Source organism: Aquarana catesbeiana, linkage group LG03 (genome assembly GCF_042186555.1).
Source record: "Aquarana catesbeiana isolate 2022-GZ linkage group LG03, ASM4218655v1, whole genome shotgun sequence".
Classification (NCBI taxonomy): Eukaryota; Metazoa; Chordata; class Amphibia; order Anura; family Ranidae; genus Aquarana; species Aquarana catesbeiana.
In genome coordinates this window covers 208,561,019-208,580,121 of record NC_133326.1, presented here as the reverse complement: position 1 = coordinate 208,580,121, position 19,103 = coordinate 208,561,019, and the positions used below count along the sequence as shown (strand labels likewise).

Here is a 19,103-nt window from a genome sequence, read left to right as displayed (position 1 = left end):
TTGCTGGATATAGGATTCTAACAGTCCTGGGTCATCTTTGTCGTATTTTTTGTTTCAAGATGCACCAAATATTTTCAGTTGGTGAAAGGTCTGGACTGCAGTCAGGCTAGATAAGCACTCAGACTATTTTTTGGGATTGGGGTTTTATTTTCTATTTTGGATAGAGTGGGGAAATGTTTCAAGCATTGCTAGAATATTGGTCAGGTTTTTATTTGTGTCTGTGTCCTCACTGGGAAGATTACCCTCACTTCCTGTCCTAGTTGGGATGTGGTGGGATTTCTGTCTAATGGGACTAAGAAAGTTTTGAACATGTGTACATAGCTACTTTGTAAAAAATTACCAGTTGCACACATTCTGAACTTCTAAAACTATTCTCAGGAAATAATAGAAAGAGTTGTAGAGTGATGGTATTCAACAACAAATGTAGAAATTATACAGATGGGGTTTTTAGACCTGTCTGTTTGATAGCCTTTTAGGAATCAGTGGGGCAGATTTAATAAAGGCAATTCACTTTGCAAAGGAATTTGCCTCACAGTTTAGTAAATTAAGTTCTGCTGATTTCCATCATCCGTTCATGTGCAAGCAAAAATAATTTATTTATTTATTTTTTTTTTAATTTTCCTTGCATGCAATTGAGTATACTTTGCAAATTGAAAGTTCACATTATCTAAACTCTGGGGCAAATTATCTTGCAAATTCCAACTTCCCTTGCACTTGCGTTTAGTAAATCAACCCCACTAGGTCAAGAAATATGTTAGTACTGTGTACATGGCTGCTTTTTGTCAGATTAGGTTCACCACTGCTGGATCTTTACAGTGAGGTAATAGTCAACATTAGTACTGCTAGGGAACTACCACCCTGTTTCTTCTGCAATAATGCTAGGTAATTTACCATTACTGGTATGAAGTGACTGCCATGTTTACTCCACTGATTCCAATATGGCCCAGGACTGGCCACTACCTTAATCACTGCTAGATCAAGGACGTAAAGTCCAAAGTGCAGTGCTATCAGTAGAGCTAGAGGGTATACAGATTTGTTGTCTCACCTTAAAAAATTATGATATGCTCCATGGACTAATTTAGCTGGCTCTTACGTTTTTACAGCCAGGTGCTAGTTGTAAGACAAACTGGAAATCTTCAAGAATACTGGAAAATTCTAAACACCCATGGCTGATCTAAGTTGTATGCAAGTGGTGAAATTTGTTGATTTGTTTTGTTTTCCCTGTGTAATACATACACATTTTTAGTATTGCATTTTGTACAGCTGGTTAATTTGTGCATGATATACGATAATGTGACCAGCACCAGATGCAGCCTGATGTCCTTAGCCCTGCTATCCAGCAAAGCAGACTCTAATTTGGTCCTACTTTAGATTCTAGCTTAGAAGAAGGACGCAATCAGCTGCACAGACTTGAGTAAGCAAGCAGCCCTGCTCAGGCTGTCTGTATGCTGTTCCTTTGAGCCCACTACAAGGCTGCCACCTGTCAGAAAAACAGCTCAGCCACTCCCAAAAAGAACTACATATGTAGTTTATAGCTAAGCAAGGTGGGGCTATCCTCAGAATATTTAAAGATTCATGTAGCTTTGCATGTAAATTGCCATCATGTGTGTGTGTGTGTGTGTGTGTGTGTGTGTGTGTATGTATGTATATGTATGTACATGTGTGTATATATATATATATATATATATATATATATATATATATATATATATATATATATATATATATAATAAAATCTCTTAGATCTGGATTTTTGAGAAGGAAAAAACTATATATTGAATTAAAAGAGTTTATTACACATTAAACATGATTAAACATTTTTGAAAAATACAAAAAGACATATATCATAATATTGTACAATTGGTTATCCTGAAGTGGTATTCCCCAACTACTTGCAAATATACCATCCATGCACGATACAGGTGGTGATGGGTAGTAGGGATACCCGACGCGTTTCAAAATGTAAATATGAAATAAATTCTTCTTCGGGGATTTATACCACTTCTGAAAATACAAGATATAATTGCCTTTTAAAATCCATATACATGAATCTTATACAAAAGCAGATTCAAAAGCAAAACAAATCAAACTTACAATTCTTGCTAGATAGCTGGAAAATGTGAATTTTGTCTGCATCATGTGTTTTGGGGGCCACAGAAAATAACTGAAATGCATAAACTGCACATGTAGTCGGTTTTATTGCAGTATGCTATATAAAACAGAAGCGTCAATGAACAAAAAGCAAAATACAAATGTGCATTTTAACAATGCAAAGTGGGAATTTAGCTGAAGAGGGTGCCTTTATTGGATACATTCCAGTGGTCCCTGTATGTTGTAAAGGGCAATATATACAGACATCTCTGATCCCTACTTCTGCTCAGGAAATGCTTATATATCAGTGGGCCTGATTGATTTGTATGGTATTTTTATGTTTTCTGCAGTTACCTTGTCATAACTGACTGTAGTAATGTTGCTAAGAACCACTTTGATGAAAATCGAAGAACTTGTATGTGAAGCAAATTTTTTAAAATGTACATCGCACTGCTTCCTGCTGCAGTGCGATGTACATCTTTACGGTGCAGGCTCGTGTGAACATAGCCTTAGTGGGAAATGAAAGAAGCAATATAATGGTTTGCTGTGGGTTAATTCCCCACTTTTGCTTCATTTTCTTTTGCCCAGTTTTTGTACCTGTGATCCATTATGACCACCAGTGTTAACAAAGTGAAAATAGGAAGAGTATGTAAACATATTAATCAGGCTTTTTATGATTCTCAAGAGAATTGCTTAAAGCCTGACTGAGTGATCTAAGCAATCGGGAAGGATTACAATTTTAATAACCTAAGTTAGCCAGTAACTTTCTGCTATATGACTTTTTTTCAAATGCTTAAAGAATGCACTTGGTAAAATCTAACAATGTTTATATCATTTATATTAAAAAAGTTTTTATTCCGACCTTGCTTAGACAGATTTCCTTATCTGATATCTTTAAGACTTCACCATTCCTGTGGTATTTTTATTCAGTCATACCACGAACGTTGGCATTAAGCATTTTCTTCTTGCCATTTGGCCTTTTTGACAGGAGAATGCGTCTCCTGATTGCACCAGTTGTGGGTTTCATATTTTTGTACTCTTTCCTTCCCCATAAAGAACTGCGGTTTATCATTTACACATTTCCTGTTTTAAACATTGTGGCTGCTAAAGGATGCGCATTTATGTAAGTACAAAGGAAACTTGCTTAATACATAAAAAGGTTTACCCTTCGTTAGATGCCTAGTGTTAGCCTAAAAAGTGCAGATAGAGATTGGGGTGTAAATTTTTTTTGTGTGATCGCTACTTGAATCAAAATCTTATTGGCTTGCAACCTTGATGGTCCCTAAAGAACACAAATGTAATATTTTGCAGATTACCAGTCCTTAGATGTGGTGGCTGCATTCATTTTTCAGAAAATACTTGTCCTTACTGCCAAAAATCCAGTTTACTGGTAACTTTGTTTTCTGAACTGATATCTTAGGCTACTTTCGCACTGAGGCATTTTTCAGGTGTTTTAGCGCTAGAAATATCGCCTGAAAAATGCCTCCCCAGTGAAAAGCCTAAGTGCTTTCACACTGGGCCAGCACACCTGCAGGACAATAGAAAAAGTCCTGCAAGCCTCATCATGGGGTGGTTTGTGAGCGGTGTATACACCGCTCCCAAAACGCCCTGCCCATTGAAATGAATGGGCAGTGCTGACAAAAAGCCTGCAAAGTGCGTTGGCAGCGTCGCAACACGGGCGCTTTTAACCCTTTTTGACCGCTAGCGAGGGTTAAAAGTGCCCCACTAGCGGCCGAAACACGCCGCTAATATTAGCAGCACTTTACCGCTAATGCTGGGCACTTTCAGTGTGAAAGTAGCCTTAGTCATGGAATCTGAGCAAAGAACATATGTCTGTAGTGTTCACTTGTTTCTCTCCAAAGCTCTAAGTGTCATTTCTCTCTGGTGCTGCGTTCCTCTGTTATCAGCATGAGTCATTTCTGAGACGTTTTCCCAACACATGAGATACATTTGTATTGGGAGGGAGGGAGAGCTCAGAACGGAGCTTGTCTATTCACAACACAGTTCTTCTGTGTGTAGAGAGCAGCAGACTGCAGATAAACATGTAAAACCTATGCAGGAGGATTTGTTCTCTGTGTATCATCTGAAGCTGTTCACTTTAATGTTATCAGCTTTCACCAGTTCTGTGAACTACAGACTACCTTCCCCTTTTATTATAGCGGCAAGGAAAGGGGTCAGTGTTTGTAGTCCAAGTCAGGAAAGTAGCCTAGGGTGACCATGCTGCTCCTCCATAGCTACAGTACGTCAGTAGGTGAGCATTGTCAACATAGGGCAGGAAATGTGTTGTTGATGGTATCACCAGGTTGCAAATAAAGGGGGAACAAAACCCGAAAAAAGGAAATAATGCAGTCAGGACATCTAAGGACTGGTAAGCTGCAATATATTAAATTTTTGTTCTTTGGTTAAGATACACTTTACCCACTTTAGTCCCAGAGCCTTATCCCCTCACAGTACACCTCTTGGAAATTTGACTTTTTCAACATATTTGAGCAGGCAAATATTATACTTTTGATTAAAATCGTGCCTACAGATCTATTTGAACAAAATGGCACATAACCTTTTCATGATCTAAATGAACAAAATTGCAGATTTGTCATCAAGATTCAAGAAATGTAATAACATTTTACGATAAAATCATGAATTGAAATGAAGTATTCCAGATTAGTTTTAAATCATTAGAACCTCCTTCGGGAGTATTCAGGTGGAACTTCTGATATCTACGGCCTGGTGTTCTCTTTGCCATTGACATGCAAGCTATCATAATGCTAGAGCTCTCTAAGGTCCTCAGAAAGAAAGCCATGGATGCTTAAAGAGGAAGTAAACATTGATTCATTACTTGTAGGTAAGCCTATAATAAGGCTTACTTATAGGTACTGTAAATATCTCCTTAAAGGGGCCCTGTTTAGGAGATATTTAGTATACATGCAGCCGATTATGCCATCGGCGCATACGCTCTGAAGGAATGGCGGCCCATGCTGTTCCTTCAGATTCCTGTGCCGTGAATGGTGGCTCCCAGCACATGTGCGGGAGTGACTTCACGTGGCTCCGGCCAATCACACAGCTGGAGCCTGTGGACCCAGAAGGAAGATGGGTGAAGATGGATGTGGCCTGCAGTGGGGACAAGGCATCGATCGAGGGCTTAGTTCGCAGGTAATTTTAACATAATGTGCAAGTATGCGTTGCATACTTGCACATTATGGCTTTAATTTGCAGGTCATTAAAAAAAAAATGCCAGTTTACTTCCTCTTTAAGAATCCGGCAAGGGATTTAAAACAATCTCAAAATGATTAGAAATCAATCATTTAGTCAATCAAAATCTACAGGTGACAATTGACTTATAACAACTGCTAATTTGCCCATGAAAGGCAGCCCAGGAAATTCAGCCCAAGAGCTCACTGATGCTAAAAGAAATCCCCAAGCACAGCAAAATTTTGTTGGGAGGGTTTCACGTAATTTATACAATAGATGGGTTAAAAACTACATGCATCTTCTTTAAAAAATAAAAAAATTGCACCAATTTACTCTGCATGGATGCATGATTACAGTTTGCAATTGCAAATACCGGGAAAGACCAGGCCTTCTGAAACCATAACCTGCAGACCAGATAGGGTTGTTTGGCCAGTGACAGTCGACTTGTTTGTTGCACTCCAAAGACAGTATTTCAAGAGGCAAACCTCATAACTGTGGAGCATTGTGGTGAAATGTTGGTTTCCTGCTTCAGGGCCTGAGTAACTCACAGTCATCAAGTCCGATATACATTCTGCATCGTATCAAAGTACATTTGATAAGAATGTTAAGCCACCTGTCCAAAAATTGCAATTGAACCATAACAGTCTTTCAACAAGAACGATCTGAAGTGCACTAGCAAGTCCACCCTGGAATGACTCAAAAAGAAAAAATAAAGGATTTTAAAGTACCCTAATTAAAGCCATGATTTTCTTGCAATTGAAATTTATTAGAGGGGTTTGAAAGGGGCAGTTTATACAAGGAAACCCACAAATCTTTTACAACTGAAGGAGAGTAGCAGGCAATTATACAGGCAGTCATTTCTGCTTTTAGTGCTGTTTTTTTCCACAATATACTATTTTACTTGTGTTCCCATTCAAGTTTATCACCTATATTTGTAGACAATGTTTGCATAAAAATCTAATGTTTGCCTGCTCAAGTGTGTTGGATAAGTCCACAATTTCCATAGGGTGTACTTCACTTTACACATAGCTGTACTTTCCTAGAGCAAGATGTCTAGGTTCCACATCTTATCTCTCTTAACTGTAGTAGTTTACCCTTACCTACTATATATTATTTTGTTTGGTACACACAGGGGTGTTTTCTCCTTTTATTTTTACCTGGTGATTCAGCTAGTATAACAGTTTGTTTCCACTCTGGCTATAGGAAAAATGGAGACACCTTGGAAGAGCAGCCATGTCAATCTAGGGTAGTGTTAAATGCACAAGCAGATTTAGATTAACTCGACTAACAATTTAGAGCCAAATTCTGCTAACACCAAAGCGGTTAAAGTGGATGTAAACCCAATTTTTTTTTATTTTTATATATCATACTATAGAGTATAAGATTTCCTATCATTTGAGCCCAGTCTTGCCACAAAGAGTTAATCCATCTCTGAGCAATCCTCTTTTATTGTTCAGTGAGATAAATCTTGACAAACAGAGAAAAACTTTGTCAAATCCTCCCCCTTGCTGTGAGTGACAGGTGATTTACATATCACGTGCTTCAGCCTAAGACATGCATTATTTTTTTAATTCCCTCCCACTCCTTTCTTCAGCAGCTCTGCAAGGATTGGCTGTTCCACACCTCAGCATGATTTGGCATGCTTAAGTCATGTGGTTACTTTCCTGTCTTTTCACTGGATGTTAGAGATCATAGCAGAAGTTCAGTGTAAGAAATACACAGGAGAAATGCATATTGACAAGGGGAGTGTAGAGGTGGGCGGGGAGTCTACTGACATCACGACTCCACCCACCGAGCTCCAGACAACAGACCCACCCACAGAATCTGCAGTTTTTCGGGTCTCATAACAGACAGAGGGGAGACATTTGACAGGTAAAGATACATGCAGGAGGCATGTATATCCTTACAGACAACCACTATGGCAGTAGTTTAGAAAGGATGACATTGGGTTTACATCCACTTTGAGTAACCTTTTTTTTTTTTTTCCTTTTGGAATAAAGTTATTTTGCAAACAAATAAAAGCTGCAGATAAAAAAATAACAGACTACTGAAAAATAACAGACATACTGGCCGGGTCAACAGGTGAAAACAAAGGGAAAACGGCTTAAAAAGGAAAATTAATGCAGCCACCACATCGAAGAATAGACAAACTGCAATATAATAAAGTTTTGTTTTTGGGCTAATTATCGCTTTAAGGGCTTTTTTTAGTGGTGGTACAGTACACCCAAGCCCCTCCCGTGCACTACCACTCACTACTGCAATGATTTGTTGCTTTCAGAGGAGGCAGCAAAGGGCTAAAATAGTGCTGTGATTTCACATCTTTCCTCTGTAAACACAATGCTGAAGCATTGTGTTGCAGTGCCCTATTACGGAGTGCCCTTATGATGCTCTCTCTGGCTGGATCACAAGCCCAGGAGCTGATCAGAGCAGGGATTAGTATTTGGCTGTGGCTGTTACTGACAGTTGGTGGTTCCTGTACTAAACCCCACTGACTCTGGGTGCACTTTTAAAATGGCTCATGGACAAGTGGATGCTATCCAAGCACTATTTTAAAATTTCACCTGGCCTCAAGTGGTGTGATGCCTCCATAAAGAAAAAAAAAATCCTATTGCCATAGACTATGAAATCGGACCCTGCAAAAGTACGTTAAATGCTGCCATATTTGGCACAGCTGTGGTGGCTTACAGAAATCTAGTGCTGATAGTTTCAGTGTTCACGATCAAGGGTCAACTGCAAATCAGTCAGTAGTAAAGTTGGAACAATGCTTAATTTCCTTGTTAAATTAAGACCTGAGGCTCTTCAGGAAGATATGTTTTAATTGAGACTCCCATTATCAGGTTACCAGTAGGTGGTCCTAAAGGATGCAATACATAAATCCTTTTGTGCAGTACACACGTTTAATTTCTTATATTTTATTGGAGACTTGTTGAGTAGTTCCTTTGAATTCTATCACATGATTGTTTGTTACTATTTTTTAGATTCCAGAACTACCATAAATCTTGGCTATTTAAATTTGGATCTTTATGTGTAATAGCACATTTTCTGGGTAATGCAACCTACTCTGCAGGATCTTTATATGTGTGCCATTTCAATTATCCTGGAGGTGTTGCAATGGATACCTTACATAAACTTGTGAACCCTTCAACAGGTATGGTTTTTTTTCTAGATATGTTGATTTTCCTTGATACATCATATTGATTTAACCACTTGTAAATCAAACTAGATTTAAGTTAAACCTATGGGGCAGGGCGTACATAGTAAGTCCCACAAACACCTCAGTCCCTACTGTGTGATTGCAACTCCCTTAATTGACCATTTTGACAGCCAAGCTTGTAGTGTATGCACAGGTGCCCCTATGAGAGCCTCTCGTTACAGTATCATTGTAATAGCTTATTACAATATCAATTGTGGAAATAATGCAACGGTTTCCTACATTGTAATTTACTGCTATAAAACAACTGTTAGGTCCAGTTTACACCAGAATGCAGTATGGAAAACCCACGTTCGGTGTGCATTTACCATACTGCATTCAAAACGCACTGCAGTTGTGATCTACAGCAGGTGTCAATATTGTTAATGACACCCCAAACGCAGTGCGTCTGCCTGCACTGGATCTTATGGTACAGAAGTACCACGTGATCCTGTTGCAGTGAGTTTCCAAATGTAGTGCATGCGCTACTTTTGGTGTGGTGCAATTTCAGCCCATTCAAAATAAATGAGCTGAAGTCGCACCACACAGGACTGCATGTGAATCGCCCAAGAGCGTACAACGCGTTCCTGTATGATTCCCGGTATGAACATGCCCTTAACTGTGTCTCTGTCACTTTTTTTTCCTTTTCTAAGTAGCCTGCAGAGCATTGCAAACACGGTCAGAAAATCACAGGTGCAATCTTAGGCTCCTGCAGACTTTAGCATAGCTGTCTGCACATACCTCGTAATGGCAGGCAGTTACCTGAGAGCAGGATGATCAATGGACTACAAGGAAGCTTACCAGCACCCTTGTAGTTCATTGAGACCTGCAAGTTGTCAGCCGCAATGGTGGACGAAACTTGTTAGCATTCATTTACAGGAAACTGTGAATGAAGGATGTGGCTGTGTGGGTGGAGCTCCGCACAGTCACACTGTTGTCAAATTGTGTCAGCGAGTGCGGGGAGTGGATCCCCCGCCTACTGTCACGGGGGGTCAAGGGGAGAGGCTGCAGGTGCTGGAACACATTACATGTGCCATCCTAAAAATGGGTGGAACGTGTAACATGTTCCAAAGGTGAACTTATCCTTTAAACACAGATTTTAACAAAACCCCTTTTATTTCCTTGCTAAGCTTTGTACCAGATCATTCTGGTCTTGTGATAAACTGGACAAAGAAAAATAAAATGTGTACTTTGTACCTATAGTAATACTAGTTTTAAAACTTTCGCTGCTAAAAATTTAAACCCAGTGTATTATTTTTTACTTATTTTTGCCTTTTTAAAATAATGCCTTTTTAAAATAAAAATTAAGTAATTCAAATAGAAGTTACCACCATAAAAAGACCTGTGCCCCCTTTGCCTGCCAAAAAAATATAAATTAGTAAATTAGAATTTTTTTTCTTAAATGATGGCAAATACGGATGTGGTTAACGTATTAGTTGAAGATTGAGACTTTTTATTTTATGTTTTTTTAGATGTATCTGTACATATAGATGTAGCAGCTGCCCAAACTGGAGTTTCACGATTCCTACAATTTCACTCACACTGGAGGTATATGGTAATATTTAAAATATTTTTTAAAAAAGTTGTTTTATTTTTGCAATTTGTGAAGCAATTCTAGTTTGAAAGGGACTCGCCATACTGTTTTGTCCCTTAGTACTCTAAGCAGATGAAACCATGAAGGATCTGTGGCTGCAATTTACAGGCTCTAACTAGAATTCTTGTTGCTGTGCCTGTCCTCTGCTGGACATCTGCTTGATTACGGGCAATTAGTGGCTAGCCATCCTTTCCTTAGGCCAACCATACATGGTTCAAACCGTTAATGGGCAGACTGAATGTACTAAGGGTACAACCAGTATGCCGGGTTCTCTTGCGATTTTGGCTAGCGGCTGCTATAGCCACTAGCGATGATCACTGCCTTCTCCCGGCAGGGACGCTTCCCCTGCCTCCTCGCCGGGAGAGGACAGTTGCTGATTTCCCTGTCAACACTGTTTGTATTGATGGATGAATTGTGTGAACTTCAAAGAAATTTGCACCATTTATGGCCAGCCTTAGACACAAAGTGGAAGCCACCATCCTATGCAACACCCTGGCTTTTGCTGCAGAACCCCAGCTTTTGTATTGCATTGAGTAGCAGCTCTTAGGACCAAGGATACTTACAGTGGATATAAAACGTCTACACCTGTTAAATGTCAGGTTTCTGTGACTTTTAACACCTTTAATGTGACCTATAAACTGTACAACTCAATTGAAAAACAAACTGAAATCTTTTTTTTTTTGGGGGGGGGGGGGAGTAAAAATAAAAACTAAAATAATGTGGTTGCATAAGTGTGCACACCCACTTATAACTGGGGATGTAGCTGTGTTCAGAATTAAGCAATCACATTCAAACTGATTAACGCTGATTAACTCAAAATAGGGTTCAGCTGTTCTAGTAGGTCTTACCTGACATTTTCTTAGTCTCATCCTACAGCAAAAGCCATGGTCTGCAGAGAGCTTCCAAAGCATCAGAGGGATCTCATTGTTAAAAAGTATCAGTCAGGAGAAGGGTACAAAAGATATACCATGGAACACAGTAAAGACAGTCATTATCAAGTGGAGAAAATATGGCACAACAGTGACATTACCAAGAACTGGAAGTCTCTCCAAAATTGATGAAAAGACGAGAAGAAAACTGGTCGGGGAGGCTGCCAAGAGGCCTACAGCAACATTAAAGGCAGGAATATCTGGCAAGTACTGGTTGTGTGGTACATGCGGCAACAATCTCCCTTATTCTTCATATGTCTGGGCTATGGGGTAGAGTGGCAAGACTGAAGCCTTTTCTTATCAAGAAAAAAATCCAAGCTGAACTTTTTAGCCATAATTCCAAAAGATATGTTTGGCGCAAAAACAACACTGCACATCACCAAAAGAACACCATAACCACCGTGAAGCATGGGGGTGGCAGCATCATGCTTTGGGGGTGTTTTTCTTCAGCTGGAACAGGGGCCTTAGTCAAGGTAGAGGGAATTATGAACAGTTCTAAATACAAGTCAATATTGGCACAAAAACTTCAGGCCTCTGCTAGAAAGCTGAACATGAAGAGGAACTTCATCTTTCAGCATGACAATGACCCAAAGCATACATCCAACTCAACAAAGGAATGGCTTCACCAGAAGAAGATTAATGTTTTGGAATGGCACAACCAGAGCCCACACCTGAATCTGATTGAAAATCTGTGGGGTGATCTGAAGAGGGCTGTGCACAGGAGATGCCCTCGCAATCTGACAGATTTGGAGTGTTTTTGCAAAGAAGAGTGGGCAAATATTGCCAAGTCCAGATGTGCCATGCTGATAGACTCATACCCAAAAACACTAAGTGCTGTAATAAAAGCAAAAGGTGCTTCAACAAAGTATTAGTTTAAGGGTGTGCACACTTATGCAACCATATTTTTTTTTTATTTTTATTTCCCTCCACCTAAAAGATTTCAGTTTGTTGTACAGTTTATAGGTCACATTAAGGCTAGGTTTCCACTATTGCGACCCCAAAGTCACGCGATTTACAGTGCAACTTTACGATGCGATTTTTGTTGGGATATGACGTGACTTTACAAACGACTTTCTGCGACTTTGATGTGCGATTTAGTCATTGTGATGTAATTCCTTATCCCTGCTCAGTCATTTTCCCCTTCCTCATTCGTTGTCATGTGTTGTATAGTGCTTAGCAAACATGTTGGCTATGCAGTCATTATGGCTGCTGTAGCAGCAATAATAGATGAAGAAGAAGATAACCGGAGGAGGAGAAGTCTTAGGTTTTGGATCCATTTCGTCATCGCCCAAAGGGTAGGGAGAGACCAGTTTGGGGTCCTTTATGATGACCTATATACAGTGCCTTGCAAAAGTATTCACCCCTTGGCTTTTTACCTATTTTGTTACATTACCGCCTTTAGTTCAATCTGAATTATATGTGATGGATCAGAACACAATAGTCTACGTTGGTGAAGTAAAATTAGAAAAATATATACATAAAACTATTTTTCAGAAATAAAAAACTGATAATTGGCATGTGCGTATGTATTTACCCCCTTTGTTATGAAGCCCATAGTTCTGGTGCAACCAATTGCCTTCAGAAGTCACATAATTAGTGAAATGATGTTCACCTGTGTCCAATCTAAGTGTCACATGATCTGTCATTACATAAACGCACCTTTTTGAAAGGCCCCAGAGGCTGCAACACCTAAGCAAGAGGCACCACTTATCAAACACTGCCATGAAGACCAAGGAACTCTCCAAACAAGTAAGGGACAATGTTGTTGAGAAGTACAAGTCAGGTTTAGGTTATAAAAAAATATCCAAATCTTTGATGATCCCTAGGAGCACAGAGACCTAAGGTAACCCTGGAGGAGCTGCAGAGTTCCACAGCAGAGACTGGAGTATCTGTACATAGGACAACAATAGGCCGTACGCTCCATAGAGTTGGGCTTTATGGCAGAGTGGCCAGAAAAAAGCCATTACTTTCAGCAAAAAACAAAATAGCAGGTTTGAGTTTGTGAAAAGGCATGTGGGAGACTTCCAAAATGTATGGAGGAAGGTGCTCTGGTCTGATGAGACTAAAATTTTATTTCTTGGCCATCAAAGAAAACACTATGTCTGGTGCAAACCTAACACATCACCCCACAGTGATACATGGTAGCGGCAGCATCATGCTGTGGGGATGTTTTTCAGCAGTCAGAACTGGGAAACTGGTCAGAGTTGAGGGAAAGATGGATGGTGCTAAATACAGGGATATTCATGAGCAAAACCTGTACCACCCTGTGTGTGATTTGAGGCTAGGACAGAGGTTCACCTTCCAGCAGGACAGTGACCCCAAACACACTCCTAAAGCAAAACTTGGGTGGTTTAAGGGGAAACGTGTAAATGTGTTGAAATGGCCTCGTCAAAGTCCAGACCTCAATCCAATAGAAAATCTGTGGTCAGACTTAAAGATTGCTGTTCACAAGCGCAAACCATCCAACTTGAAGGTGCTGGAGCAGTTTTGCAAGGAGGAATGGGCAAAAATCCCAGTGGTAAGATGTGGTAAACTCAAAGAGACTTATCCAAAGAGACTTGGAGCTGTGATAGCCTCAAAAGGTGGCTCTACAAAGTATTGACTTTAAGGGGGTGTATAGTTATGCACATTGACTTTTTCTGTTATTTTGTCCTATTTGCTCCACAATAAAAAAAAAATCAAAGTTGTGGGCATGTTTTGTAAATGATGCAAATCCTCAATCCATGTTAATTCCAGTTTGTGAGGCAACAAAACACAAAAAATGCCAAGGGGGTGAATACTTTTGCAAGGCACTGTATATTACATTTTTTTTTTGTTTGTCTTACTACCAGTGGTTGATGCCAAGTATTGTTTTAGATATATAGACATAGGATGGTACGGCAGCAGCTCAGACTCCAGTATTTTTGCACAATCATCTTTTGAAAGAATGTTGAGGGTAAATGGCCTGGACCTGCCAGGGACAAATGGGCCGCCACTGCCATTTATGTTGGGTATGAGGCCTTTGCTCTCAGTGGCCATCTACTAAGGCCTTATGCCAATTGGTCTCTGAGTGAAGAAAAGAGAATCTTTAACTACTGCTTAACGAGAGCAAGACGAGTTGTGCTTTTGGCATTTTATCTAACAAGTGGCGGTTTCTACATACACCTATAAATTTGAAAATGGAGAATGCAATATCTGCGGTAAAATCAGCATGTGTCCGAATTTGTGATGGGTACCTTTTTGAAGATTCCCTCATGCATGATATGAAGGGTGCACAGTGGCAGCAGGATGCTATTGCATAATGTATGTCACACATTTTATTTTTGATTATTATTTATATGTCTGTTATGTGTAATTGCATTCAAATTCTGAATAACAGGTCTTTAACCAAAAAAAAGGAATAATTAAAAAAAACATAATGTAACAAGAAATTTTTTTATTTGCAAGAATGCACCAAAAATAAAGTTTGTTTTCGGTGAACTACACCATTTTTTGGCTGTTTATTTTTGCCAATCACAACAAAGAAAAATAAATGAACATATTAACAATTAAATGAACAACACCAAAAAAGCATACAAAAAAATAACAATATAGAATCAGGATATTTTTTAGCAGCAAAATCTTAGTGCAAGAATGCAACAAAAATAAGTTTTTGTTTTTTTTTTTTTGTTTTTTGTTTTTTTTCTTTGAACTACACCATTTTTGGGTTGTTGTTTTGGCAACCACAACAAAGAAACATAAACGAACAGGTATCAAAACAACACCAAAAAAATAACAAAACCTTACAATTGGTGGTATGTTTTTGTTTCAGTGGTCCCAGAACCTGAACTAGTGGATGGTCCACTGATGTTCCTGGGTAGTATTGCCTTTCCAGAAAAAGGCAGGACCTGACTGGGTGTAGGCTGTATAAGTTGGTGAGTGGTCGGGGGGCCAAGGGTGGAGGTACTGGGGGCAGGAATTGGATGTAACATGCATGGCCTTGAGGGATTCAGCATATTACCATACTCATCACAGTATGGGCGGTTTATTGGTGGGGCATACTATGTACTTGGAAAGTGAGGGTACTGCTGATAAGGGGGATATGGGGGGGTTGCATATATGCTGAGGATGTTGTTGGCTCCTCACCCACAAAGGACTTAGCAGTTGTCATCAGAGCCATCCTGAGTGCATATTTTTTCTCTCGGGGGACCTGTATACATATGCCTAAAATTATAGTGAGAAATGCTGTGTCTTCACACTGGTTTTCAGCCATTTTAGTGGACATCTCACTGACCACATGTAAGATTTTATCCATAGGTTTCCCAGCCCTGGCACTTCCCCTTGTAGATCTTCGCAAAGGCCTAGAGACATTGCTAGGCCCTGGTTCAGCCCCCTCCTCATTCATGGAGTTTGTTGATGACCTTCTTTCATCTACGAACAGTTCCTTGTCAACAGTGTCTTCCTCCGCAGCAGCCTCCTCTGACTCATCTTCTGGTGGCAAACCCTGCGTGCTGTCTTCCCAGCTTGCTTGGGTTTTGAAATATGAATAACACATTTTTAAAGAAAGCATTACAATTGTATGTGTCAAATTCTGCAAATATGCCTGCTGATAACTTACTCTCGCATTTCCAACACCGGTTTTAAAAATCCGAGATCCCCGGCATGGGCATATGGGGCTATTCTTTTTGAGCCGGAACCACTCCTTCCTTCCTTTTAATTTTCGTAGGTACCGGCTGTAACCGTCTTCTCCATCAAGTTTGTAACGAATGCACTGCTAAATATAAAGACAATACCAAGTTCAAAATGTTTTTCTTTATTAACTGGCCATAGGTAATTCATTTACTAGGCTGCATAATTGATGTTGATGGTGGGAAAACAACCGCAAGCTATATTATCCATGACACCTGCAGAATTTGTGATGTGCTGAAGGATGTCGTCAGGGCCATTTTTAATATTGTTTGGACCAGCAAATATTATTTGGGGACACACACACACACACACACACACACACACACAGATTAACTTTCCTGTAGCCACAGGTTGCAGGAAAGAAACTAGCTAAATTCCACCATCAACACACAGACAGTGTTGACAGGGGATTCCCTCCTGCCAAACCATTGTGATCTCCCAGCAGGAGAAGCAGTCCCCACCAAGAAAACAGTGCACATTATTACCACACACCAATTGGTTGCTAGAGGTTACTGCACATTATTACCACACACCCATTGGTTGCTAGAGGTTACTGCACATTATTACCACACACCCATTGGTTGCTAGAGGTTACTGCACATTTAAATAGGTGCAAACCGCAAAGTGCTAAGCAGCATATATCAACCACTTGCTTTTTGCAGACCGTTCTGTAGCTGATAAAGAGTGCCAGGTAACATTATATATATATATATATATATATATATATATATATATATTCCAACCATGCTCTCTCCTTTACATGATCCTTGTAACATGGATCTCCGAGGTCATATATTGCCAGACGTTGTCTGACAAGCTGAATGATTTCTTCATTGTCATGAACTTGTTGCTTGTTCTTTCTAGCCCTAGGCATGCTTCCTGCTGTCTTCCACACTCGCGTACATCCATATAGGAAGTGATTTATTTGGGAGGAACCGAGATCATGTGCTTCCGCAGATTTCTGTGGAAGTCGCAACAAAGTCACGGTGACATAGATGTACATGCCACTGCATTGCAACTTAATTACTTTCTATGGAGAACAAGTCAAACCGAAGACGGAACAAAGTAGTGCAAAAATCTTTTTTGGAGTCGATGCGACTTGAGTCGTACCAATTAGAATGGGTACCATTGAAATACATGGATTTTGACTTGTCATGCAACTTCACATGTGTCAAGTCACACAACAACTCGCAGTAGTGGAAGCAGAGCCTAAAGGTGGAAAAAAAGTTCTGAAATAATTTCTGTCTCATTTTTTTACATTACAGAAACCTGACATTTTAACAGGTGTGTTGTTTTGCTTGCGTCTATCTAGCAAGGTTACTCTGTGGTATAAGCAAGGTAGCTGAGATTTCTGCACTGTGTAAATGTGCTTTACTATACAAAGATGCTGTACATACAAAACTATTACAATATTAGGAATACAATACAAGACTGACAGATATCTATAACAAGCAAAATGCCTAGCAAACTGAACAGCCTATGGTCTATTAAAGTACAAATACACTTAAAGGTTACTTATCTTCTGTTACTGTATGTTCGTGATCTCCATTGGCAACGATTCTCCTGGAGCATCAGGCAAGTTTCTTCTATCATGAGTGGCTTCAGATGTTACAGCATCATGGTGTGTCTGTCTGTGTGTGTCTCTACTCACCCCTTTTATGTGTCAGGCTGTTTACCATAGTTACCAAACAACAGAAAACATACCTGTTTACTGTAGCTGTAGAAACAATGGACTGTTGAAAACTGTCAATTGAATACAAAAATGGTATCTACGTACCGTTGTCTACTCAAACCAAGACAGTAATTTAACAGTCATTCTTCCAGTTTGAAAGCTGAAAGAATCTCAAACAAGTAATGTCTTACTTGTTTACTGTAGCTACAGAGGGTCCCCTACTTACAAACATCCGACTTACAAACGACTCCTACTTACAAACGGAGGGAGGCACCAGGAAGTGAGAGGAAATCTACCCCTAGGAAGGGAAATTCACTCCTGTAAGAGTTAATATGGCCAAAAAGGTGTCTCCACTGATGCTTTATCACCAATCCTTGTTTCCCTAATAACCCCAAATTTTCAAAATCCAATTGTCATTGGGACAGAAAGTGATGTGAAATCTTCTGAACAGGGGCACAGACAGCAAAACATATGTTACAGGGGTGATAACCCTTCCCTAGACTATCTAAAAAACTTAAAAATAGATTTTTTGGCTGGAGCTACACTTAAAAAATTTACCTGTTCCGACTTACAAACAGATTCAACTTAAGAACAAACCTAAAGTCCCTATCTTGTTTGTAACCCGGGGACCCCCTGTATAGAGACAATAGCCTGTTAATTGAACTGTCAATTGAATACAACAATGATATCTACCCCCATTGTATAAAACAGCATTTGTTTGAGAAATCTACTCAAGCCAAAAAACTGACAGTAATCTGACCAACTCACTATTGTAATATTGTCCCATTTATCTTATGTCTGATTAATATAAACAAAATCATATTTTTAACAAATGCAACACATTCCGCCCTAGATTTTTTTTTTTTTCTTTCAGACTCCATACGGAAAATGACTTCATTACTATGAAAACTGATTTTAAACATTCATTTTCCTTGAATGCAACACCTCCCATGTTTCTGTAATTGAGAAGGTGTTTCAGTCTTTAAAAGTTCATTAGAGAGTCCATTCTAAAGTTCTTTAGAAACAAGTCCAGGCTTTTAATACATCAAAGGCCTTGCTCTCCACAGCTCTTGCGATCTTTCGTCATTCTTTCCATCATGTCCTATGGATCAAATCGGAGTCAGCCTGTGGAGTGGAAAACAAAGCAGATTATCTGCTCCTTCTAATAATACATAAACAGTAGATCCAGGACCTTCAGCTAAAATCTCTCCTCTAAGTGGCTCCTTGCCTGGATATCTGACTAACACTTTGCCCCCTGCCTGTACCCACTTCTGACCCTCCCAAAGAACATCAATAGGGAGGAGAGGAAATATACTGATATTTCCCAGAAGATCACTACTGTTTATTTTGGAAGGTTTGCTGTTATGTAGCCTCGCTTTCCACTCTTGCTGAGAAGTATCCACTAACCAGTCAGAGTCCCAGCCACTGTCTTGAAGCTCATCTGTCAATGCAAATGTAACTTCAAACCTTCCTGCCAGATTCCCTCTCATTCCTAGATAGGCTTCAGCTTCAGATACATCACTCTTGGTTTCTATGTCATGGGAAGCAGTAACATGGTATCTGTTAAGCCCTGTTCTTTCAGGAACCTTACATAAATACTGAACTCTGAACTCCAGCTGTGAAATCTGTGCCCCAGCCCCTACCATCCTCTCATATGGGGTGCTTTTGACTATTGGCCTATAATTTAACAACATGACAGCCTGTATGAGGACCCGATCCCACCCCCTTAGTGTATGTGTGGGTGTAAGTTTGCGTATCTGGTCCTTCAATAGCCCGTTGTATCTTTCAATC

The 19,103-nt window shown here is 39.7% G+C and overlaps 1 protein-coding gene across 3 annotated transcripts in view; it reads left to right on the top strand.

Moving 5' to 3' along the window:
* ALG12 (ALG12 alpha-1,6-mannosyltransferase) overlaps positions 1-19,103 on the top strand; it is an 82,854-nt gene that overhangs the window by 41,169 nt on the left and 22,582 nt on the right. Inside the window, exons 6-9 of one of the 3 annotated variants that reach the window (XM_073619725.1) lie at positions 2,991-3,214; positions 8,259-8,428; positions 9,943-10,018; positions 10,928-14,455. In XM_073619725.1, the coding sequence (XP_073475826.1) occupies positions 2,991-3,214; positions 8,259-8,428; positions 9,943-10,018; positions 10,928-11,267 (810 nt within the window). In that variant the 3' untranslated portion in view covers positions 11,268-14,455. Of the gene's footprint in view, positions 1-2,990; positions 3,215-8,258; positions 8,429-9,942; positions 10,019-10,927; positions 14,456-19,103 lie in introns of those variants that run through there. The other 2 variants (XM_073619727.1, XM_073619726.1) reach the window with 2 other exon arrangements.